The sequence below is a fragment of the Nematolebias whitei genome, chromosome 10 (genome assembly GCF_014905685.2).
Source record: "Nematolebias whitei isolate Nwh7 chromosome 10, NemWhi1, whole genome shotgun sequence".
NCBI classification, from domain to species: Eukaryota; Metazoa; Chordata; class Actinopteri; order Cyprinodontiformes; family Rivulidae; genus Nematolebias; species Nematolebias whitei.
In genome coordinates, this window is record NC_056507.1 from 26,925,752 (window position 1) to 26,949,840 (window position 24,089).

At 40.0% G+C, this 24,089-nt stretch overlaps 4 protein-coding genes across 4 annotated transcripts in view; 2 read left to right on the forward strand and 2 right to left on the reverse strand.

Annotated features, from left to right (window-relative positions):
• Positions 1-1,887, forward strand: part of znf592 (zinc finger protein 592) — an 8,429-nt gene extending 6,542 nt beyond the window's left edge. The window contains exons 7-9 of the mRNA XM_037682895.1: positions 891-1,003; positions 1,089-1,230; positions 1,333-1,887. Coding sequence (XP_037538823.1) covers positions 891-1,003; positions 1,089-1,230; positions 1,333-1,815 — 738 coding nt within the window. The 3' untranslated portion in view covers positions 1,816-1,887. The remainder of the gene's footprint in view (positions 1-890; positions 1,004-1,088; positions 1,231-1,332) is intronic.
• Positions 1,888-4,927: 3,040 nt separating this feature from the next.
• Positions 4,928-10,425, forward strand: kti12 (KTI12 chromatin associated homolog). The gene is made up of 9 exons (XM_037682896.1): positions 4,928-5,148; positions 7,057-7,108; positions 7,197-7,249; positions 7,330-7,385; positions 7,465-7,544; positions 7,634-7,793; positions 7,916-7,978; positions 9,744-9,812; positions 10,282-10,425. Exons 1-9 carry the CDS (start codon positions 4,998-5,000, stop codon positions 10,423-10,425), a joined length of 828 nt encoding a protein of 275 aa, XP_037538824.1. The 5' UTR covers positions 4,928-4,997.
• Positions 10,426-12,125: 1,700 nt separating this feature from the next.
• Positions 12,126-12,953, reverse strand: ch25hl1.1 (cholesterol 25-hydroxylase like 1, tandem duplicate 1). The gene has a single exon (XM_037683671.1). It carries the CDS (start codon positions 12,951-12,953, stop codon positions 12,126-12,128), a length of 828 nt encoding a protein of 275 aa, XP_037539599.1.
• A 3,639-nt stretch (positions 12,954-16,592) lies between these two features.
• On the reverse strand, positions 16,593-22,395 carry si:dkey-24l11.2 (uncharacterized protein LOC100034462 homolog). The gene is made up of 12 exons (XM_037682897.1): positions 22,144-22,395; positions 21,171-21,770; positions 20,912-20,971; positions 20,742-20,794; positions 20,500-20,644; positions 18,080-18,435; positions 17,777-18,005; positions 17,576-17,693; positions 17,235-17,346; positions 17,041-17,152; positions 16,786-16,898; positions 16,593-16,668 (listed from the first exon to the last, which is right to left on the reverse strand). The coding sequence occupies exons 2-12, from the start codon at positions 21,759-21,761 to the stop codon at positions 16,599-16,601; spliced, it is 1,959 nt and encodes a 652-aa protein (XP_037538825.1). The 5' UTR covers positions 21,762-21,770; positions 22,144-22,395; the 3' UTR covers positions 16,593-16,598.
• Positions 22,396-24,089: the final 1,694 nt, after the last annotated feature.

Genomic DNA, 24,089 nt, shown 5'->3' on the forward strand with positions numbered 1-24,089 from the left:
TTATTATTATTATTATTATTATTATTATTATTATTATTATTATTATTGGTTAAAACCTATGTTATTGGGAATTCCTGCTGTATTACTAACGAGGGGAATGCCGAAGCCTAACACTGAATGATGCCAAACGTTATACAAAAGGATTTCCCGGTGCTACAGCAGAAGAGAAAGGTCAGTTTCTAAGAAAATTATACAGGTTGTAAGATACACTTGTTAAAAAACTTCAATGTAAGAGTAGATTAGGAAGATTATATTCTATTATAGTTACCACTAGATGGTGTCTTTATGGACTTATTTTTACACAAATCTCATTTACAGCAAAATCTACATTTTCTATTATTTTGCCTGTGCTCATTGTAACTCGTGTTGCCAGCAGATGTCACATGTGCTCCCAGATAAACTCCGATTGGTGCTTATGTCCATCTGTTTAGATTTGTGGTTTCAGTGCACATGCCAGACTTTTTGCTTGTTTGTTTTGTAAAGATGTATTGAAAACATTAGGAAGGATGATCGGCCGGCAATCTTGTTTAAGTCTCAACTTTTATTCTTTATTCATCGGGGTAAAAAAATAATGATCTGTTGCAAACATTGATTGTTTTGAATTTTGGCCGTTGTATAAGAAGTATAGCAAAAGGCTTTTTAGCTGTTTGATTGCCAGCTTGATAACTGTGTTGACATTTTAAATATTCAATTTGTCTGCAGTCTGAACATCACCTGTAGCTAACAGCTTCACTTTTGGCCAATTCATTACAAGTAGTACAGTACATTTCTAAATGACTGGTACATTACTGGTATGTAAAGTGTTCATAAATCAGAGAAATGACGTCAGTATAGAGCTGTTCTCATCAGACCGTTATTTTCTCTTTTTGTTTTTATCTCTTCTGCGACAGTCGGTGAAGAAGTATCCGTGCCGACACTGCGAGCAGTCCTTCATCTCTGCAGTCAGTCTGAGGAGACACGTTCGCAGTGACCATGATGGGAAAAAGAGAACTTACAGTTGTTGGTAAGTTATGGAAAACCTCTAGAAATATTCAGATTCTTCTTGAAACCTGTTTAACTGAAAACGCCAACACCTCTTTGTACTGTAGGTATTGCACAGACACTAAGACGATATTTACAACAAGTGTAATGCTGAAGAACCACATAAGTCTTATGCATGGAATTAAAAACCCTGATCTTGGTCAAATGCCAAAATCATCCATCCAGGAATTCCAAAAAGATTCAGACAAGGTAACTATTCACTTTTGAAGCTTAAAACCACCCTCAGCTGGACATGCTAGAGTAGCAGATCTTACTGTTCAGTGTTTAAAAGTGCGTGACTGTGATTTCCAGGAGTTGGTGCCAGCGACGCCTGATGTGAGTGCTCAGGCCGACAGCCAGGATCACGCAGGTCTCGAGGCTCCTTCAGCTAAACGTCTAAAAACTCAGTTTCGCTGTTCGAAGTGCGGTTTCATCACCACCAAGAGTACAACGTTCCAGCAGCATATACCTCAGCATAAAAGAGATAAAAACACACCTCAGTGTCTTCACTGCGGCCTGTGCTTTACGTCTGTGTTCTCTCTCAGAAGACATCTTTTTATTGTGCACAAAGTCAAAGATCTTGAGAAAGCAGGAGAAGGAAGAGAAAAGCAGGTGGAGGGAGACGTTGGGAAAAAGGAGCGTGCCGGTCAGACATCAGCAGACGCTGATGAGGCGAATGACTTTGAACCCTCGCTGGAAGGAGAGCCAGAAAATCATCAACGTTCCGAAGCTACGGACGCTCCTTTAAAACTACGCTCTCGGACAGAAGCCACTCCAGCAGTGAGAACTACATAAGCTGCTGAATTTTTTTATCTTTTTTTTTTTTTACCCCTGAAGTTCGAGCCACGTTTATGCTTTAACGTCAGAATGATGCAGAGCTTCCTTCAGAAATGTAGCAACGCATCGCAGACTCTTAACGCTCATGGCGGTATTCGTCCGCACAGCTTGGCGCTTAGCTGAAAATTAAAAGCTCGTGTGAATCAAAAATATAAAATTTAACAGGCTGTGGCAAAGACAGTTTGCTCATAATGCTCCTAATAATCATCACTGTGAGGGCATCTAGTCTCCGCTTTTAAATTCTTTGCAAGGACTCTGTTAAACACTTGTTCACTTAGTTTCATCTGATTTCTCCTTTCTGTTCTGTGTTGCATTAAGTCTCTGTACTAAATAATAATCGGTCATTAGTGCCCCCCCCCCCCCCCCACACACACACACACACACACACACACTGAAAACCACAAATAAATCTTTTTGTTTTCAGTTGAACTCGGTGCCAACAAGAGCTTCGGTGATCTGAATTGGCAGCACGGTGCTCTTGTGGTTAAAACTGTTGCCTCACAGCCAAAGGTCTCCAGTTTGTCTCTAATCTCTTCAGGCCTGTACGCCTGGAGCGGTGCTTCCCCTACGCTTTACAGTCTGACCCCCCAATGGGAAAGACTTGTAACATCTTTGATTAATCCTCACGAATGTTGCTAAAATAGTAAATGCCATAATGACAGCACAAATTGCTTAAACACATATTATTCTGCTTTTTTCTTTTACAACTGTTGTTTTTATCTGAGTAAAAATGTGCTAGTAGGAATTACTTTTTAAATTTAGTTTTAACCCAGCACAAAAGCTGACACGAGCAGAGGTCTCTTGGTCATCAATCTGTCGTCGAAGCATAAAACGGCCTTTAATTGCAACGGTGTTCAAGTATATTAAAGCAAATTCATATATTTTTGATAAAGAACTGCATTGTCGTTGAATTAATTAGCCTTTGCATGTTTGTAATATGATGATCTTTTCAGAAATTACTGCACTGTCGTGTTATCTCCCCCCACCCCTGCCCCCGCCCTTTAAATCCGTCCCAGCAGAATGCTCAGGAATTTGTGTTTAAATTAACCCGTCTGATTGCAATCAGTTATAGCAACATTCTTATCAATTTTATTTGCAGTAATGCCACTAGTTAATTACCTGAATGGGATTCAAATGGGAATATTTGCTAAAAGACTTGGGTTGCACGTATTCCTGCAGTTGAGACCTATGCGGTTTAGTTTGCCTCAAAGTTTGACTCATGCGTTTATTTTTAATTGAAGACCACGTGAAGAACAAAATCTTCTTTTAGGTGTCGGGAAAACGTTTTTGTTTTTATGTTAATCCAACGTGTTCGTTGTGTGATTGCATGGGTCCTAGGTCTGCTCTTTGTTTTTGCTCTGTTTCCACTTTTCTATTTTCCCCACATCCAGAGTGTACGGAGGAAACGTCGAGGTGTTGAGTGTGTGCAGCAGCAAGATTGAAATTACCTCAAGTTGCCAGAAGTGTATTTTGTTCAGTTGTCAGTGTTGTGTCCGATCAGGGTACGCTGTTTTGGGTGATGAGAAAACGTGAGGGGAAACTTTGTTTGCGTGTTTACAATGTTTTGTAACTCAACTTTTGATTACGCGGTGATTTAAGGGGGAAGCTTGTTGAAAATCAGCGGTGATAAAGGTGGATGTTCTGAATTGTGACACGGCCCCTCTATAGTTTTTTGACGGTTCCTACCTCCGTGGTAAATGGCAGTGATTGTTAAATGTCTGAAGACTAAGTTACAGTTCATATTAGTGCAATGTAAAAGACGAAATGAGTTCATACATTTGTATTCTCCCAAATTGTTAAATTTTATAAATTGTGTTGGGAATGGTATTACAGCTTAATGGTCATATTGACTTAACTAAGTACTTTTTTTTTTTTACAAATATGCATATACATCACACTGCAGCTGAAACGAGTTACTTGTTTATCACCTGTTCATTTTTGTAATTCTCTAAAAACAACAAAAAATATTTGTACTTTTATACAGTGTACAAGAAATACTTCTATGTGTACATATGGTAACCAGTAAAACTTGGGACTCACAGCATTTCTTAGAACCATTACATCTGTTCAGCATGCAGTGGCCCATGTGCCTTGCTGTTACGTTTACATATTTACAAATAAACTGGTGCATTTAATTATATACCTGCTCCGTCTTCTGTCCTGAAATGTTGGGAAGACTGGTAGTGAGATCACAAACGTCCTGAATGGGCATCAAAGCATCCAATAAGCAGCGAGCGCACAGATGACTTCAGCTCATTAGAATATTTGGCTCATCCTCTTTCAATATAAGAGCTTCACTCCTTTAATATGAGAGCTGCAGAGATTTTAATTAGGCTGCAAATTCAAGAAGCACTATGATGAAGATCTGCAGCCGTGGAATCCTGTCTGCTTTCATCCTCATCTCGTACATCGCAGTGACAACGTCGATGATGCTTGACTTAACCCAACTGAGAAATAAAATTTCCAAATTCAAGGTGAACCCCAGAGGGAACCTTTGGGCAACAGGTAAGAAATTTATCACTAGAATTGAAAAAACTATCTTCTTTTACCTTGTAACTTTAGGACCTTGTGTCATGAAAGTCTGTTTTATTAAAACAGGACATTTCATGGGGAAGAAAAGCGCTGAGGAAAGCTCCTTGATGGAGTCTGCCTTTGAAAACAAAATAGTTCCCTCTGAAGTTGGTGATGTTAGTGTTCGTGGAGAGGAAAACCTGCAGGCGATGCTCGTCCAGATGTTGAACAGAGACAAACATGCAAAGGAAAATACATTAGACATGTTAGTTTGTTGTTATTATTATTATTATTGGATATTGTTATGAATAATATTATTATATCTCACTTTGTTTTCTGTTCTTGTAGTGGGAGAGGAGATCCTGTTTGAGGAACATCAGATGATGAAGAAAACTTATTTTCTAAAAACAAAATATATTTATTTGGATATGGATTGCATGTTCACTCTTTTGTTTTAATAAAATAAAGGTTGAATGAATTAAATAAAAAGTCCAAAAAAGCTGTAGTGGGGCGCTTTCTTTTGGGCGTTTCTGGCGCCACCTGGTGGTCGTTCAGCGTATTAATTCCGGGTTAAAGTAGGAACGCGCTGCTCGCTCGCGCCGCGGCATTTTCAGTTTTGCTAACATAAAATGCCCCTAATAGTAATGTGTGGCTACCCGTGTAGTGGTAAAACACGGAGGGCAGAAGAGCTGAAGGCGCATTTTGAGAAAAACATGGAAAGACTGGTTCATGTTGTTGGAGACGAAGCCCTGGGCGTTGATAGAAACGGTGTTTACTCAGGCAAGTCCAGCTAGTTTAAATTCAGCTAGTTTAAGTTCAGCTAGTTTAAATTCAGCTAGTTTAAATTCAGCTAGTTTAAGTTCAGCTAGTTTAAATTCAGCTAGTTTAAATTCAGCTAGTTTAAGTTCAGCTAGTTTACATTCAGCTAGCTCAAGTTCATCTAGCTTAAATTCAGCTAGCTTAAATTCGGCTAGCTTACATTCAGCTAGCTTAAATTCAGCTAGCTCAAGTTCAGCTAGCTTAAATTCGGTTAGCTTAAATTCGGCTAGCTTACATTCAGCTAGCTTAAATTCAGCTAGCTCAAGTTCAGCTAGCTTAAATTCGGTTAGCTTAATGTTTGTTTTCATCCATATTTTTTGTTGTTGCTGTTGAAGTTCGCTTTGATTTCCACTGTCGGCAAATCTCCCAAAACGGTGTTGGCGTCACTCTTTAGCTTTAAGCTACTTGCTTTAGATCTGTTAGCCATGAACCGGTGGGCGTATTCAATAAAACTCTGGAAAAATCACAAGATCATGATGTGCATCTACCGATTCAAGATGGCCGCCACAACTGATCTTTAAGTGCATAAATCGGTGCCTGCCACAGATCTCGAGCAAACATTTTGTGTAGTAGTAGCTGAGCCTGATCCTCAACACATAATCTGAGCGCTTACAGATTGCACAAGGTCATTGTTTAGTTAGCCATTTACTGAGTCAATGCTGTCTGTTAGCAAAATATCTCATAAACCACTAGACTGGTTTTAATTAAACTTTAAGGAAATAACAATGGGAGGTTCCTCCACAAATGATTAGTATATAGAGCCAGGCTAATTCAAGATGACTGCCACATATATATAATATAGAAAACACAAAATAAGCAGTAATTCAGTCAGTTTCACAAACGGTGAGCTAAAACTTGGTGTGAGGGTCCTTTGCAACAATTACAGGTGCATCTCAAAATGTTAGAATATTGTGAAAAAGAAAAAAGTCAGTCATTTCAGAAAGTGAAACATTTATTACATAGATTCATTATACAAAGAGTGAAATATTTCAAGCTTTTGATTCTTGTAATTTTGATGATTATGGTTTACAGATAACGAAAAAACTAAATGCAGTGTCTCCAGGTTCATTATTGTAAATCCATGTTGTCACACCCTAATCAGCTGATTAACTCCTGGACATGAGCTACGAATGTCTCATTACTCAAGTCGAGCCACTCCTGAACCAGAGACAACATCAGAAGTGTCTTACTTGGAGAAGAAGAACTGGACTGTTGCTCATTAATGTCCTCTTTTCAGAAGAAAGTACATTTTGCATGTTTCCAAGAGTGGAGAGGAACAGAATCCACGTTGTTGAAGTCCAGAGTGAAGTTTCCACAGTCGGTGATGGTTTGGATCCATGTCCTCTGCTGGTGTTGGTCCACGGTGTTTTCTGAAGTCCACATCAACGCAGCATCTACCAGGACATTTTAGAGACTTCATGCTTCCTTCTACTGACGAGCTTCATGGAGATGCTATTTCGTTTTCCAGCAGGACTTGGCTACTGCCCATAAAGGTACCAAAAGCTGTGGAATATTCTAGTATTCTGAGACATTGAATTATTTATATTTTTTTTCTTATCTGCAAGTCATAATCATCAAAATTACAAGAAACAATGGCTTGACGTGTTTCACTCTGTGTAATGAATCTGTGTAATATGAGCTTCAATTTCTGAAATGACAAAAAATTGCACTTTTTCTCAATACTCTAATTTTTTAGGCACAGCTGTACTCTGAGCGTGACGTCTTGTGATTCTGCTTGAGATCATGCAACACAGATTATAACTCTTATCCAGGATATTGGTGTAAATGTAATGAAGCTTATTAATTTCCCTTGACGGCTACTTGGAAACTTTCTCTATGGAAACCTTGAATCTGCCTGTTAAATTACAGATTCTCAAAAGGAAAAAAATGTCAGATCTTCTTTAAAAGCTGATGTAGAGAGGTGGGTTGTTTTTTTGTTTTTTTAACACATCTGCATTTCTACAATTTAATGTTACACTCATTTGTACTGATTATTTCCCCTCCCACAGGAAGGTCAACAAGGACAATATTGTTATCCTGGACTCATTAAACTACATTAAAGGTAAATCTGGAAGCAAAGTTTGCTGATTCTTTATTTAATTTTTTTTAAATTAAGCACTTTACCTTTAAAATGTCCCACAGGGTACCGCTATGAACTCTTCTGTCTCATCAAGCACGCACAGACGCCGCACTGTCTGGTTAGTCTGGAGAAAATCTCATTTGAATTTAAATGAAAAATGCAGCTGCCTAATTTGAAAATGCTGTGTTTTGATGAAGGTGCACTGTTTGACCTCGGATGAAGAGAGCTCGTTATGGAACAAAAACAGAGATGCTGCGGAGCAGTACAGCCAGGACATGTGAGGGGGAAACGACTCAGAACCACCACCGTTATATTTATCAGCATCAAAGGAAACTTACTTTTGTGTTTGCTTGCTTTGTTTTGAAGCTTTGACGCATTGGTCCAGAGGTTTGAAGCACCGGACTCCAGGAACCGATGGGACAGTCCTCTCTTCACCGTCCTGAAGGATGACCCGCTTCCGCTTGAGGCAATTTCTGATGCACTTTTCAAAAGAAGAGCTCCCCCAAAGAACCAGTCTACTCAGAGCGTAAGAAAGTTCTCTCATTGTTTATTACCAGTAAACTACACAAAGCTGCAGAAAAATAACAGCAGAGTCAAACTTTTGAGTCTAGACGAGTGAAGGTTCATTTGTCATGTTGTCCTCCACAGCAACCCCTGTCTTCTGCAAACTTCTTGTACGAGTTGGACAAAGTCACTCAAGACGTGTTAACGGTGATTCTTCGTGTTTTAAGTCTGTTCGTTTCTCAGTCTGACTTTCTGCTGCGTGTTGAGTCTGACTGCAAAAACTGCAGCAGAGTTTAAGACTCGAGGCTTGTGTGTGTGTGTGTGTGTGTGTGTGTGGGGGGGGGGGGGGGCATGCTTTAGAAAATATTTGCACCGGTGATTCACTTTGTATTGTATTGCAGGCATAAATATCTCGTCAAGCAAGTTTAAAATTAATACTTTAAATTTATAACAGTTCAAGTTGAAAACCCAGCGTGACTGTGAGGCTCTGACTCCTGTAAAAGTCGTGACATAAGCAGTAAAGCAAAGATCATCACATAGTCAATGGGCTTACAAACATTACTTCAACAAAGTTTTTTATTGCTGTGAACCAGTAGAAAAATCACCTGCCCTTTGATTTGTTGTTCTAGAATAAATTTATTGTCTAACAGTTTCTGCCCGTTAGTCGTTTATCAGTTGCTTTAACTCTTCCAGGGATCTATATAAGCGGCTTCTGTTTGTCGAGACAAACTATTTTCATCTCGAACAACCAGATTTCACCCTGAGGAAATGGACATGGATTAAAGTTCTCGATCTCTGCAGTGGATTTCCGTCATCTGTAGAAATGAAAAATGGGGGGAGGAAAAAAAAGTGTTTTGTTGTGGATTTTTTGTAAACCAGAGCAGGGCGGGTCAGGCTGTGCTTCACGGTGGGTGATCTCAGTGTTACTAACTCAGAGACAGACTGTGTTTCCTGGACTATTGTCCAAAGAGGACACCCCACTACCCTAACAGAATAAATGATTAGATGTCTGTGGACGTGTTTGCACGTGACCACTTCACTGCAGCTGGGGGAGATACCAAAACTTACACCGTCACCCCACCCTCTCCTGCACCGCACCCCTGACCTCCCCACCACTTTTGTATCTAAGGTCTGAATTTGCGTCAATGTGTTCATAGCGTCGTCATCATCGTACAGATGTGCAACCTGCGCACGTGAGACTAAACTCAGTCAGAGAGAGCGTTGTGGGAGCGCTCAGCCTATTCATGTCTGCAAAGTTAATTTCTACACGCGAGGCGGTGTGGCTGTTTGGATGAGCTAAACTTATTTACTTTTCAAATCATACTGAGAGGTAACTGTACTGTGATAAATGCAATTTAATAAATGATCAAATATGAAAAATTATTTTAAATGACTACATGAGCTAAAACCCTGTCAATAAAATGAACGGATTAATCATTTTAGGGGAGAAATCTGTCAGTCTGGTCAAAAAAAATTATACTCTGCAAATAACTTCTGTGGCTATAATTATTTAAAACATATCTGACGACCCTCAGTTGAAAACAACGAAATTACAAAAGTAAACTACAGAAAAGTTGTTAAAACCATCTCTTCCTTCAGAATGATGTTGGTCTTGATGGTGCTTGAAGGTTCAAGTCTTATTACTACGCTTCATAAGAGAACACTATACTGTGTACTTTTACTAAGGTCATGTACACAGAATACTCTTAACTTGAAAACCTTTAAGAAGGGGCCTGTATGCAGGAAAAAGCTCTCAAATATGTGGTACAGGGTGGGGGTGGTGGCTTGGGTAATCTGTAGGTGTAGAAAAATGCCACTCAGTAGCTTGGACATTCGTTACATAAAGTGCATTATATATTTGTATACAAGTAATATGTCAACCTCTGACTGGTAACCAATTTTTAGACATGCTGTATTTGTCACCTCCCCTTTCAGATGCATGTCATAATAAATATTGTAAAATGTCTTTCAGGCAATTTTTAACGCTCAGAAGACCAGTGTTCCCGGGGATCTCATCTCAGTTCCAGGAGCTACAGAGAAGATATCCTTTTATCAGCGTCATTAAATGACCACAGTTATTAATCAAAGCTTTAATGTGAACTGAGCGTTCCAGTTTTACTGTGACGTTACAATTCCAGGTGACTGATCAGTGAATTAATTTTTCCTCTTCTGCTAAAGAAAGTCACGTTCGCTCACAGTTGGGAGGCAAAGGCCTCGACTTCAAAGTCTTCCAGGAAGTCGTAAAAGAGATCTGTATTAAAGGACAGCAACAGTAAAGGTCTCAGCTGGGATGAAATGGTGTGTTGGCTGTGACTCACCTTAAACGCACTCTTTGATTTTATTTTATTTCTCCTTTGAACACGTTTGAGCAGAGCTGCCTTTAAAGCACGTCGCCTTCAATGACGTGCATAATTTAAATCATCGCGTTCTGTCGTGCGCTTTAAATGAAAGGCTGTGATCTTCTAAATATCCCGGCTTAACAGCTTATCGTCCTTAACTCGAAGTTAAACGTGGAGCTCAGCAGGAGCATCAACATGGCGGAGCTGCGGAAACTCCGGCGCCAGTTCATCAGCTACAGCAAGATGCACCCGACAGAAAACACGGGACAAATCGCCAACATGTTTGTTCAGTATCTAAATAAGAGTCTTCATTGAGTTTTCAAACAACTGTTCAGATTTTATAGTTTGTTTTGTCCAATAAATATATTTAAATTCATTTAAAATACGGGACTGTTCATTGTTGTTCGTAGATTTGCAAAGTGTCACACACAAGTTACTTTATTAATTAGCAGACGGATATCGTTACCAGTGGGAAAACTTTGAAGCTTCGCGTAAATAAGATCAATTCCCCGTTTTAGTGAAACTTGATCATGGAAAAAGAAGCTTCCAGCAGAAGCGGGCTCAATCTGCCTCTAGCTGCGATTTAAAGAGAGTTCGGATCTTTTGATTGGGGTTCTGTGGAAAGTTGTGAATAATTTGGTATCTTACCTGTTGTAGAGAACTCTTTGAACAGCCTCGATCTGGATAAGAAGGAAACTAATGTTGAATTCTGCGGTCAGGAGCAAACGGCAGCAGCTACCTGTGGCACTTCTGGTGTATATTTGTAAACAAACAAACAAAAAAAAAAAACAGTTTAGCCAGAATAATTGAAAATTGAAACAAATTGCTTCTCAGAGAGTCAGAGTCAGAGTCAGAGTTTCTTTATTGTCATTCGCACCTCATGTGGTACATGTGGTGGAGCGAAATTATGTACACAGGGTCCCAGTTACATCCAACAATAAAATGTATAAGAAAAACAGTAATAACATCTAAGATATGAACTAAGAAAAACATCAACTAAATATACACTAAGCACTCATAACATAAAACATTGAACATCACCACAAACATGAACATGAGTCTGTGAGCAGATGTGCACGCATGAACACATCAACATTGAAACAGATCAGCAGCAACATGATATGGTTTTTCACAGTGATTATTCTAGTTAGAGATTCATGAGTCTAAGAAAATTCATTCTAAAATTCATTTTGGCCTTGTCCCTGCTGCCCCCATAAGAATCTCTGTTCCATTTAATGGATTTTGTTTAAACTTCTACTGCAGGTAAGATAATGACTTTATTACAAATCTTTAGAACCCCACTTTAAAAAAATTGAACAGTCTTTGGTTGTTTCTTTCAGAAATCTCAGTTCTGCATGGACTGATGTTTTTAGAGTCTGAGGCGGTAGTGATGCAAACATCTACCTCTTGCTTCATCAGCAGACTTCCATAAAATAATTGTTGCGTCACAAAATCACTTGGATAATATTATTTAGTGTTTCTTTATGGCACGCTTTTTGCAAATATGTTTTTATAGACTGGTGGATACTTTATTAGTCCCAATAGAAATTCAAAAAGGTCTTTGTAAGTTCAATGACAAAAAGCTAGAATTGATTTTTGCTCAGTTTTGTGATGTAATTGGAGTTAAATCTTTAGAGTTGGCATAATGGTGCAGCACTTCTAAAGCCTTTGTTTTTGGCAAGAGGATTGAGAAGCTGGATTATTTTGCTGAGTTTACAGTAACCGGTATAATTGCTTCCCTGCAGGATGTTGATTGAAGTGTAACTGCACCAGTAACAACTTGAAACGAATAATGCTACACTCACTGGTATTTAAAATATGTATTTAATGAATACAATGAAGAGCATTTCGAATGTGACATCAATCCACCAAAACAATGCCTGAGAAAAAAAACGCAAGAAAGCAGCAAGTGCAAAAAACTTAACGAGACAATCGTTTACAGTAAAAAATGTAACTGCTTAAAAAAGATCTGATTAAAAAGACAGACCATATTTACAGATTTTATTTTAGTCCGTTTATTTTCTAGTTTTTGTCTTCAAAGTGACAGCTGTGCCAAAGATTCGATCCCAGTGGCTGAAGAAAGGGGCGTAGTTGCTGCTCGGCTTCTGATGGTGCATGTCGTGAGCCGGTGCACCCCCCAGGAGGCCGAAGGGCACCAGGCGGTTCAGGGCCCATGGCAGGTCATAGCCTATGTGGTCCTCCACAGACATCCACAGACTGAAAACCGTCATGAACCATATGCTCATCGGATGGCACTGTAAAAGGAGCGGGTCCATGTTGCTCCAGAAGCCCACGGTCATCAGCTCCGGGATGCTGAGCTGCTCCGTAGACCAGGAGAATGGAGCCATAAATTCATGGTGGACTGCGTGAACCCAGCGGTAAAGCTGCGTGTTCTTATGGTGCATGTAGTGCCAGATAAAGTACTGAGTGTCGAACAGGAGGAGAGAAGCCAGTGATTCAGTGAGTAACTCGTACAAATGAGGGGCCTGCTTTGGAAGCGTTGGTGCCGGCAAAAACAGCGTTCCAACGACTACAGCTGGCAGAACGAAGAACATGTGGTTAAATAACGCCGTCATGAAGCTCTTAACCATCATCCCCAGTGTCGGCTGCCTGTCTGGTTGGATCTTGTACTTGTGGAAGAAAGGGACCCTATCTCCCAGAAGGTCCAAAACAGCAAAAGGCAAACTGAAGAAAAAGTAGCTGGAAAAGGCGAGTACGACGACGAAAAAGGGCGAGGAGACGAGAGACCGGTGATGAAGACACAAGTGGTCCCACAGTGGCTGCAGGAGAGGGTCCGCAGACCTGAAGGGTGGGGACGGCAGGGTCTCACTGATGTTCAGCATCTTGGTGCAGAGTCACCTCTGACCAAGACCAAGTCCAGTTTTATACAGTGGAGTTCTGAAGGGACTTTGCTCTCAGTCAAAAAAAAAAAAATCAGCTTTGCTCCAAACAGCAATTCACCGTGTACGAAAACAAACCTACTGTACTCAAGATTAACAAAACCACTCAGTGCATGCACCAGACACAAAATAATATGTTTGACGTGAGGCGGTTTCACACGAAATGTTTCTATGTGCTGCATTAAAAACAGATTTTATACTGATTAACATATTTATGATTTAAAAAAACATTTAAATCAGAATCATTTCCTGACAGAGTTTTATTGAAAGAATCGTTTGTTGGATTATAAAAATCTGACACAAATCTAGATTTTTATTTATTACTATTATTTATTATTATTACAAATTGTTCTGATAACTGTTCTCCTCCACCTCAGGTTGCTGGAGTTTAGCACATTCCTCCACAAAGAACAGCTTGAACTCTGGGTTCATGTCGACGAGTTCCTGAAATGTATTGCTTGCTACCACCATCTCTCTCACGTAGAGGACTTTGGCGTCATTATTCTATGACGGGGGTCCGCAACCTGTTCGATCAAAAGAGCCATTCATGCCCCTTCTTCACTAAATTAAGTGTTTGGAGCCACAACAATCTGGTACAACTGTGATCATCAACTGGTGGCCCGTGGACCACTAAGTTTATTGAAGAGAGCTTTTCTGGAGTAACTTCTTTAAACCAAACGTATCAAATGTTTTTTTAACAGTTGATATTTGTACATTTTAAGACAAAAGACCAGATTGTTGTAAAGAAAGAAAAGGAAAAACAGATTTTAACAATTTTGTTAATTTTTAAACAATGAACTGTGCAGGCCTATGATTTTATTTTTTATTGTTGAAACATTAAGTAGCCTACGTTTAAAAGATAAAGCATGAAGTGAGCATGCTTTACTCTTTGTATTGCTCTACTATTCATATATCTGAAATGAAAAATGACAGGAAGACTGTTTAAACAACCTTTTTTTTATTTTAGTATAACAACCAATAAAATTCACTTTTGTGTTAGTTTTGCTCAAAGCTTGAAAGAGCCGCTGTAGATGGACCAAAGAGCCACTTGTGGCTCCAGAGCCGCAGGTTCAAGACCCAGGAGCTGATTCCACTTTGGCACAGAGACTCGTCTGCTTGGACACAAGGTCATGTCCCATTTTCATTATGGAACCAGTTAACAAAAACAAGAATCTGAGAACTCCTTGCTTCAGTGTTACATACCAGGAGACAATATTTCAATGACTAGTTGAAAGTCAGTAAACAAACCGTTTGCTTTTTTGTTTGTTTTATAAAAATAAAATAAAAAAGTAGCAACTATCTGGCTCACAATGAAGGTTTGACAAGAAATAAATACCTGGTGTGCTGCACAAAAGAACGCTGAACAAAACTTCCCTATAAAACTTTCCTTTACGTTCTTTCAGCTTTTCCCTCTTCAGTGTCTCCACAGCGAGTCATCCTCCTCCATCTCACTCTGTCCTCTGCATCCTCTGTCCTCACTCCAGCTACCTCCATGTCCTCTCCAACTGCATCCATATATCTTCTCTTTGGACTTCATCCTCGTCACCGCCAAGGAGAACCTCTTCAGGACTTCCAGTTCAGACTGAAAGACTCATTCCTCCCTGTAGCGACCAGGTTTCTTAATGAACACTGATGACTTCTGTACTGTTTTTAACGTCTCAGTCTTGTGTGGATGTTTTTGTGTGAATACTTGACTGAGAAACAAATTGATTCTTGAACTTCAACTTCTTTCTCCTGTCTTTCTGTCAGTGCCACTGTTTCCAGACCCTGTGTACTGGTAGCTGGTTTCACTATCTTCTTGTAAACCTTTTCTTTTACCTTTTTTTGCAACAAATCACTCATGAAACTTTCCCCATCCTGCCTGAACTCTTTTTCATCTCTTTACTACACTCCCCATTTTCCTGGACAGTGGACCCAAGTACTTGAAGTCCAGCACCTTTGTGACCTCTGCTCCTTGTAGCCTCACTGTTCCACCGGCCTCCCTCTCATTCACACACATACTCTGTCTTACTACGACTGACTTTTATTCCTCTTTTCAAGTGCATATCTCCATCTCTCCAAGTTCTCTTCCATCTGTTCCGTTCTCACCACAAATTAAAATATCGCCTGCAAACATCATAGTCCACGGGGATTACTGCCTGACCAAATCTGTTAGTCGGCCCATCACCAGTTCAAACAAGAAGGGGCTCAGAGCTGATCCTTGATGTACTCGCACCTCCATTTAACTTTCCTTACATTTCTAAATGTTAATCAAAAATGTCACTCGAGACCCAGCTGACAATGCTAGAGCTATACTGAGCTCTAAATCATGATACTCAAATAAGATCAGACCTGTGTGCTCTTTTCTTTAAACAGAAGGTACCCAGAGTTTCACCATTGAATAATACAAGTTATACAATTCAATTCAAAAAGACATTAATCCCAAAGGGAAATAAAATATCGTAACTCGTTATCCTTGTTTCATTAAGAGATGTTATAGATGATGATGGCTGTAGGCAGGAAGGATCTCTTGTAAAGGTCCGTTCCACAGCAGATCCGAAGAGACTGGCTGATCCGTCCACCCAGACTTGGCTGGCTTCTCGGTTCCCCCAGGCTGCAGGACAACCTGGATGCTGGGCAGAACTCCTCCCCGAGCGATGGTCACTCCTCCCAGCAACCTGCCGAGCTCGTCGTTGCGGACAGCCGGCTGCACGTGTCAGGGGATAATCCCAGTCCTGTTGTCACAAACGGTGTTTCCTGCTAGTTCCAGGATCTCAGCGGTCAGGCACTCGAGCACAGCTGGCAGGTAGATGGGAATGCATCTACAGCACCTCCTTTTCAACTTATTTGAGATTTGGGGCTGTAGTTGATACATGAGTTTTTGAGATGTTAATCAACTATTCCTGGTTGTAAAAAAAAAAAAAAACTTGTCATGGTTACGCATCATAACAAATGTCCAAAAGTAAAAAAGTTTCAGTAAAAATCCTTCCAGCTGCACAGCATCAGATACCAAAGAAAACAATCATCCAAAAAAAGTGATTTACATCCCCCCCAAAAAAGAGGAATTAGTTTCCAAAAGCAATACCTCAGAATGAACGTAAGAGCTACTCCAACATGCAGCCACCCCGAGCGGCGCAATTCTAGAATAAGATGCACTTATTAATTTAAATGAGCTGTTCAATTTAATTTTGGGACCAAATCTAAGAATATTGTGGGTCAATAAAATTGTCATGAATGTTCCAAAGGATTATCCAAAGGAGAATAAATAAATAAATACATGCATATATAAACTACCATTTAGTGTTTTTATTGCCATCTTGTTTATTGTTACAAGTTCAATAATCTCAGTATTTCAGAGTTATTTTAAAGTATCTTTTTATTTGCAAAGTGTAAAGTAACGTCTTACAGCATTTTTGAGTTATCACCGACTGAAATTAACGTGTTTTTCCAGGAAAACGTTTCACAGGAAACTAAACATTAAATCAAATTATTATGAAATTTCACAATGAGTGATCAAAGAGAGATTTATTGTGAAAAGAGATTATTGTATTTAAAATCATCATTTTTAAATGATGTTGTGTTTTTACAACACGTACAACTCATCGGCATTTAGCTCTTCTCGCTGGCTGCCTTCCTGGAAACCGTTTTGTTGGAGTTGGCATATTTTTGTCGATCATTTCTAAAAACAGAGCGGGGGGAAAAATGAGTGTCAAATGTTGTTTTAGATTGATCTTTCCCACCATTAGTAATGCTGACATAATAAAATGTGAACACTGCTGTCATGTGATACATGTACCTGCTCATTTTGGCCTTGTTTCGACATCCCAGTCCTCCCTCCCAGTGGCTGGTGCGAGTGCCTCTCGTCATCATGCTCCCACAGCTCATGCAAGGCTTTCCATTGTTATAAGGCTGCAACAGTAAACACAAAGAAGTTTCGACGTGTGCTGGTGCATTTATGCTGCCAGCATTTCTGTCCTTTATTGACCATTCCTCTTGTGTTGGAGGTGATTTTCAGTATTAAATGAACTTTCATGTCAACTTTTTACTCCACCTGTTCTTTGGCACAAAATCCACAAATCATTCTGTTGGCGAGCTCCATGGGGTGGTCCTGGTTCTCGTCGTGGCAAACATCACAGGCATAAGCCCGCCCACAGCAGGGAAACCTAGGCGTTTTACAGTAAAGTTGTTATTAAAGTTTAAAAAAAATGAACTGTTTGAAATGAGAAATGTCAACGAGGATGATACCTCAGCCATCGGTGGCTCTGTTTGTAATGTTTGCACGTTCCTTTGTCTGGCAGTGGCTTTCCCTTTTGAACAGCTGGATCTCTTATTTCTTTGTAATTGGCAGCACTTGAACCTGCACGAAGAAGAAGAAGGGGAATCAGGTTACATTTACCTCCCTGTTCCGGTTAGATACAGTGAAAGAAAGTCCCAAATAAATACGCTTCAACTTTGTAAGACACTGAGCAGCTTTCTGAATAATGTTATGCAAGTTTGGCTGTAAAGCCAACTAGGACAACTGCTTTGTTGTAAGATCTTAAGTCTTTTCTGATCCCTTTAGAAACAAACATGAAGTGTGCTCTGACCTAATTTGTTGGAGGAGCGAGGCTGAATGAACTGAAATCTTGTGCTCTCGGCCAGGATGCTGAGTTTCCCGTGGCAGTGTTCACAGTTAAACTCTTTAGTTTGTCCGTAGAGAACATGCTGAAGAAAAACAAACGTTACTTCACAGATCATATTCAAACACTTTCTACTCTTCTCTGACAGCCTTTCACAATGTTCATTACCTGTATAGGGACCTCCTGAGAGCAGCTGAGGCAGCCCACAGTCAGGTCACAGTCCTGAAGCACGAGGTCGGCGGGCGTAGCGTTGTGGAGGTCCAAATATCCCAGAACGTCACAGTAATGGTGCAGCATGCAAGGCCTGAAGGCAGCGCTGATGTCTGCATTACATCTTTCACACTGAGCTTTGCAAGGCGTCCTTCCAGTGAGCATCAGATCTGCAGTCACCTTACACCTGCACACAGCACCAATGAGCCAGGTTTCCATGAAAGGTTAAGATGGGGGGGAAAAGAGGTTCAAGTTTGTTACCTGTTACACTGCAGACAAACGGTGATCTGATGCGCGACCACAGTGGCCGTGTTTTCTCCCAGTTCCAGCCCCAGCAGCTTCACCTCTGTGCCTCTGCGAGGATCACTGATCTTGATGTTCTCCACCAGCTGACTCACCTCCTCCTCCTGACCTTCATCATAACCTGGACTCCCCTGTTGCCCTGAAACATCCTCCTTCCCCTGCCCATCATCCAGAACATCATCTGTGCTGCAGACGTTCTGATCTACGTCTACATTGCTGGAGGCCGGATCAGAGTTTTCACTTGCTGACCCCTTGAGCTCTTGGTACGGGATGAACTGCAGTCCAGCTTTTTCTAAGTCAACGTCTTTTTTTAACTGAAGGAGGGAAAACAGATTTAGAAAATGAGTTATTTACATGCAGTATATACTTTATCCAAGGCACTTTAAAGTATAGAGAAAATAAACTATTTATTTTAACAGTTTTAAATAACCTGGTTATCTATATTAAAATGTACAGATCTGTCTTAGAGCAGCATAGCTGAGTGGTGCCTCTTCAGTCAGGTGGAAATGTAAGACACTGAAACTAAGATTGATATTAAGAGCAATGACCATCTGGAGAAAATGGTGGGTAGTTTCATATAATCTTTGGAATTGTTATACAAGTGGTTATGTAGGTGGATTACTGCTTATGACACAGTGGATCATAACATCTTGTGTCGTAAACTCTCAGAAATCGGTTTCTCAGAACACACCATTGGTTGGTTCTCTATCTCTCAGATCGGAGGCAATGTGTTCAACATAATGATACTTCCTCCAGTTACTTAACAGTCAACAATGGTGTACCACAAGGCTCAGTCTTAGGACCCACCCTTTTTACAATCTACATACATAATGTAGGTAAAAACATCCCTGATGCATCCTTACATTTCTATGCTGATGACACAGTTGTTTATTGTTGAGCTAAAACAGTTGATAAGGCTTTCCAGCTTTTGAAATCTGCATTCAACATCATCCAGTCAGATTTGTTCCACCTCAAACTTGTCCTAAATGCCGACAAAACCAAAGGGATGCTTTTTTCAAATAGGAAGTCAGTCCCAGCAGTTCTTCCTCTGACTTCATCCTCAAATGGTGTCCCCATTGAGTTTGTTGATTCCTATAAATATTTGGGTATCTTGGTCGACTCGCATCTCTCTTTTAAGCTTCATGCGGAAAACTTGGTAAAGAAACTGAAAGTTAAACTTGGTTTCTTTTTCAGAAACAAATCCTGTCTAACTCTGAATGGTAGGAAACGCCTTGTATCTGTGACTTTCCTTCCCTCCATTGATTATGGTGACATTATTTACATGAACGCTCCTACAAGAACCCTGCAGATGTTGGATGCTGTCTATCATGGTGCACTAAGATTCATAACTGGCTGTAACTACTGTACCCACCACTGCACCCTGTATTCACTGGTTAACTGGACATCATTAACTTCACGCAGACTCTCTCACTGGTACATTTTCATCTTTAAATCACTTCTTGGTCTGTTGCCTTCATACATCTCCTATATGTCATTGTGAGTGCAGCTACAGTGTGCACTCTCAGGACATTATTACCTGCAGTGTTCCCTCAGTACAGACTGAACTAGGCAAAAGGGCCTTCTCCTACTCCGCTCCTGTTTCCTGGAATATCTTACGAAAAGATTTGAAGCTCTCGACCTTGACCTCTCTAAGTGGCTTTAAGAATCTGTTGGGACTCCTAGCAGGGACCAATGCAGACATGTTCCTGTTTTTAGTTTTCTACATTTGCCTTATAATCTAGCTGTTTTTTGTTACTTTTCTTTTTTTTTAGCCATCCTATTTGTTTAAAAAAATAAAATAAAATCTGTATGACTTTTTATAATTGTTTGTTGTCGTCATTCTTTGTTGAAATCAGGTCTCTTTTGTAAATGAGTCCTCGAGGCTCAATGGGATTTACCTGTATAAATAAAGGTTGAATGAACTGAGTCAGGGAGGTGGTGCACATTGCAAAAAGAAGTCATAAAAATGAACCTTCTTGCACTCAGTGGTACTGCTAGGACACTCTAAAAAACACTTAGGTATGATTCAAACCAATAACATTTTAGATGTCACAATTTACTGGGTCAAAATCTGTAAATAGATCAGAGCTGAGCAAAGTGCAGCTGCTTTGAATCAAAAAAGACTATCAAAGAAACTCTTTGCAACCCACTATTTCAGTAACTGAGATAGGAATGGGATAACCACAACTGGCTTGTAGCTTTGACCTCAAACAAGAATCAAAGTTGGTCTTTTCTGTTTGAGCTGTTAACATCTTTGAGGACAGAGGATGCAGAGGACAGAGTGAGATGGAGGAGGATGACTCGCTGTGGTGACCCCTGAAAAGAGAAAAGTCAAAAGAAGAAGAATGAGAACACAAACATTCACATTTCAGTCTTACCCGTCTGGCTCCTTCGGTGAACAGTCGCTCCAAGCTCCGATCCAGCCAGCGAAGAAAAGGCCGGAAAAGTAGCTCAACTTTCCCCAGCAACTGATTAGTAGCATGTTTAGCTTGAAGCCACTCTATAGATGCTTCTTGTACGTGCCTGCATGACCAAAGGTTTATAGAAAATTCTGTAAACACGGTTTCTTTTTGTCAAGAATACTAATTAGTTAGTGTGACATGAAAGAACATATTTTTACTTTGCCATAACTGGTGGTAGATCTTGATCCAGTGGTATGTCTAATGTGAAAATCTGAAAGACGTGAGAAAGTGATAAAAAGTGCATTATTTCCATGTCAACACTATTATATTAATAATTCATACTGGTCTGAAAGAAATAGAATTACAAGTGATAAAAAGTGGTCCTTACCTCTAGAGGATAATCGTCTGGGAAGCTCACCATTATATCAATTTCATTCAGATCAAAAGGCTTTAAAATACAAAATTTACATATTTTAAAGAAAAATCACAGAGGAACGTGTTACTTACAGTTAGCATTCGTGTGGCATTTAAATCAGTACAAAGGATTCAAAGGATAAAATAGCCTTATAATGACTTGTACATCCAGTTTCCCTTACAATAAACAAGTTTTCATTTAACACAAGAAATAAAAGGAGGAGAGTGTTCACCCAGTCTGGATCCGTGGCCTCCACAGTTGCCCTGTAATACGTCACTTTGCCGTCACTTCTCTCCTGAACGATCAGCTGATCTTTGGGGAATCGTTTCTTCATCTGTTTGACCTCAGTGTCTCTCATCTGCTTGGCTATATCCTCAGTCACGTCACAAAGCTTCACCTCCTGAAGGCTGCTGGGACGTGACATTGGGGGACAGCTAGGTGCAGCTTTGGAGAAATTGCCAGGAACAGGCACAGCATCCACAACAAGTAACTGTGGTGGGTGCCAGAAGCGACATTGGTCCTCCATCGTGCAGTATCCTGAAAGAAAGTAGCGACAGGGGCGGCGGCCGGCTGCAGGAGCAACCTTTGGATTATGGGAAAATGAGAGCCTGTTCCCCTCATGAAGACCCCGAGAGTTTAAAGGTGCAGCATCTGACTGGCTGGGCGTCCCATCAGCTTTGCTCTCGTCTTTTAAGTGTAAAAATTTACACTTACTGCCATAATGGCAACGTCGTCCTTGAAAGAAGAAGCGGCACACCTGCTGAGCACGAGGAACCAACTCAGATTGACCTCCTTCTGTGCTCCCTTCTGCACCACACTCCATTTTTATTACCTGAATCGATTACACAATGTCTTTTACTAGACAGGTATCACAGAAATATTATTTTAAACATGGCTATAGCTGAAGACTCTCCCAGAACTGGGGAAAATATTGACTAAATTCCCTGTGGTAATGGTGTCTGATGTATTTTATATTGATTTTTTTGAGGAAAAAGCAATATCTACATTATTGTACTTGATTCAGCTCATAAAAAATGTTCAAACATCCTCAAAAACACTGAAAACCTTGTGATTCAACTCACTTTAAAAAAAAATATATTACTATAAAGTTTAGCTTCACATAAACAAAATATAAAGAAATAAATGTGTGGTTCAAAACGTTTACACAGTATTTTAACAATGAAATAAAGTTTCTGTGACATTACCTTGAACCCTAATAAGGTCTGTGTACGCTTCCAGATTAGATCTTTCCCGTCATATGACACCGCACCGTTTAATACACTTCTTCTTCCTCTTTTAAATTTAGTCAACTCACGCTGATATAAGTCACAATGTCAAGTGTCGTTGCTGTAACTTTTCACCTGCGCTGAAAAGCCCGAAACAACACCATAAACGAGCAAATAATTAACCAAGTTTGTTGTTTATTTCGAAGAACAACTGCGCATGCTCAAAACATTACACGCGATATCTCACTTACTGACATTATATATCGCCCCCTGGAGGTCAGGAGGACTCATGGGAAATTGCGCCTGTACGCACTCGGATCTGGCTTCTTCATGTTCTGCGCTAAGCATTTTTTGAAACAATATTACATAAGTTTTGTCTGAAAGCCAACTGGAGCCGTTCAGTTTATGCTAAACCGTAAATCTTTGCTAATCTAGCTGAAAAAGAAAGCCTAAATGTTGGCGCCTGATCTGTTTGGGTTAAAAACTGGATAATTCTGGGATTATCCAGCTCTCTGTAAACATGCTGAGTTTGCAGTGACAGTGTCACTGTGACACTGTCACATATTTTCAGTCTTTTCTGCCCATTGAGCATATTCAGATGAGAATAAAGATAAAGAGGTTATCCCACTAATATTTTGTTAGAAAAAAGTATCTGTTAGTTTGCCACAATCAAAGTTCATGATCATCCCTGAAAGCGTGTCCGCTGGCCTTCTGATGAGTGTCGACCGCAGCGTCCTGGCCTGATGTTCAGCGCCCTGAGATGACTTGTGACTTGGTGCTATATAAATAAACTGAATAGAATTGATGATGTTGATTTTCTGTGCTGCCTTTTGGCCAGTGTCTGTTTACTTTCCCTGATGTAAGACTGGTCACAGCCCTGCTGGCACTGAACAGCATATTACTCTGTTTGTGCCAGGGGGACTGGATCTTTGGGATGGACCAGCCTTTCCAGTAATGTATTTTTGGGGTTTAAAAGCCACTGGGACATCATGTTTAGAAAATAAACGTCACAATTTCTTTGAAACTCCTGCAACATACGGAATGACCACTGGTCTGGGTTTAGGGCCCTCTTTTTCACCTGATGGCTGGTTGGAGTCCTGTTTGGGTTTCCTGCTTTCAGGAAGGCCCAGTTAGGATATCCACGTTGCTCCAGGGCATCCTGATGAGAGCGGTCACTCTTTAACAAGAGAAGAGTGACTGCTGGCCAGCAGCGGTCACTCTTTCAGGGATGAAGACTTCACTAATGAGAACGTGCTGCTTATAAGACTGTGTTTGTTGCAGCTCCTCAGACTGAAGAAGTCTTTTAGATAAATGACCAAATGTTTCAACAAAGAAGAATCCGTCCAGAGGATCTAACTCAACCGTGCAAGATTTATCTACCTGGATTATTGAGCATGCATCAGGATAATACAGCATTTAATTTAGTTAAACTTCTGACACCGACTCTCTCTACAGGTTTTTCATTTCAGCATAATGTTACACATTTTATGTTTTATCTTAGTTTATAAACCTCATTATAGTTTAAAATTTAATGACTAATTTAGATGAGTATTTAAACAATTTCGTTTTCATTTTTAAATCCTCGAGATTTTCACCTAATACTGCTCAGAAATCTAAGATATGGCGCCACCTTGTGGCTAAAATAGTTCTACAGATTTACCTGAATTTAAATGAATCTGAAGTTACTATTTTTACCTTTCACGATTAGAATACAATACTGTAGATTTAGCAAACTATTTTTACCCAGAGAATTTGTATCTAATATACAGATAATACTTAAAGCAGAAAGTCAAACTTCACCAGGATGGAGGCAAACCTCATTGTTAACGTGCTCCTTGTGGTGCACTTCACTGCACATGAAATACATAATTTAAACTGCAGGTAATTTTATGGGGATTATTTGGTTCATGCTCAAATTTATGTGT

What these genes read in the sequence shown, in the direction of transcription:
- ch25hl1.1 (XM_037683671.1), bottom strand. Translation starts at nt 12,953, where the DNA reads ATGCTGAACATCAGTGAGACCCTGCCGTCCCCACCCTTCAGGTCTGCG.
- kti12 (XM_037682896.1), top strand. Translation starts at nt 4,998, where the DNA reads ATGCCCCTAATAGTAATGTGTGGCTACCCGTGTAGTGGTAAAACACGG. An exon ending in CTCATTAAACTACATTAAAG is followed by an intron (nt 7,250 to 7,329) that starts GTAAATCTGGAA and finishes AATGTCCCACAG; the next exon opens with GGTACCGCTATGAACTCTTC. An exon ending in TTCCAGGAGCTACAGAGAAG is followed by an intron (nt 9,813 to 10,281) that starts ATATCCTTTTAT and finishes TCGAAGTTAAAC; the next exon opens with GTGGAGCTCAGCAGGAGCAT.
- si:dkey-24l11.2 (XM_037682897.1), bottom strand. Translation starts at nt 21,761, where the DNA reads ATGGAGTGTGGTGCAGAAGGGAGCACAGAAGGAGGTCAATCTGAGTTG. An exon ending in GATTTTGTGCCAAAGAACAG is followed by an intron (nt 16,899 to 17,040) that starts GTGGAGTAAAAA and finishes TTACTGTTGCAG; the next exon opens with CCTTATAACAATGGAAAGCC. An exon ending in AACAAGGCCAAAATGAGCAG is followed by an intron (nt 16,669 to 16,785) that starts GTACATGTATCA and finishes CTCTGTTTTTAG; the next exon opens with AAATGATCGACAAAAATATG.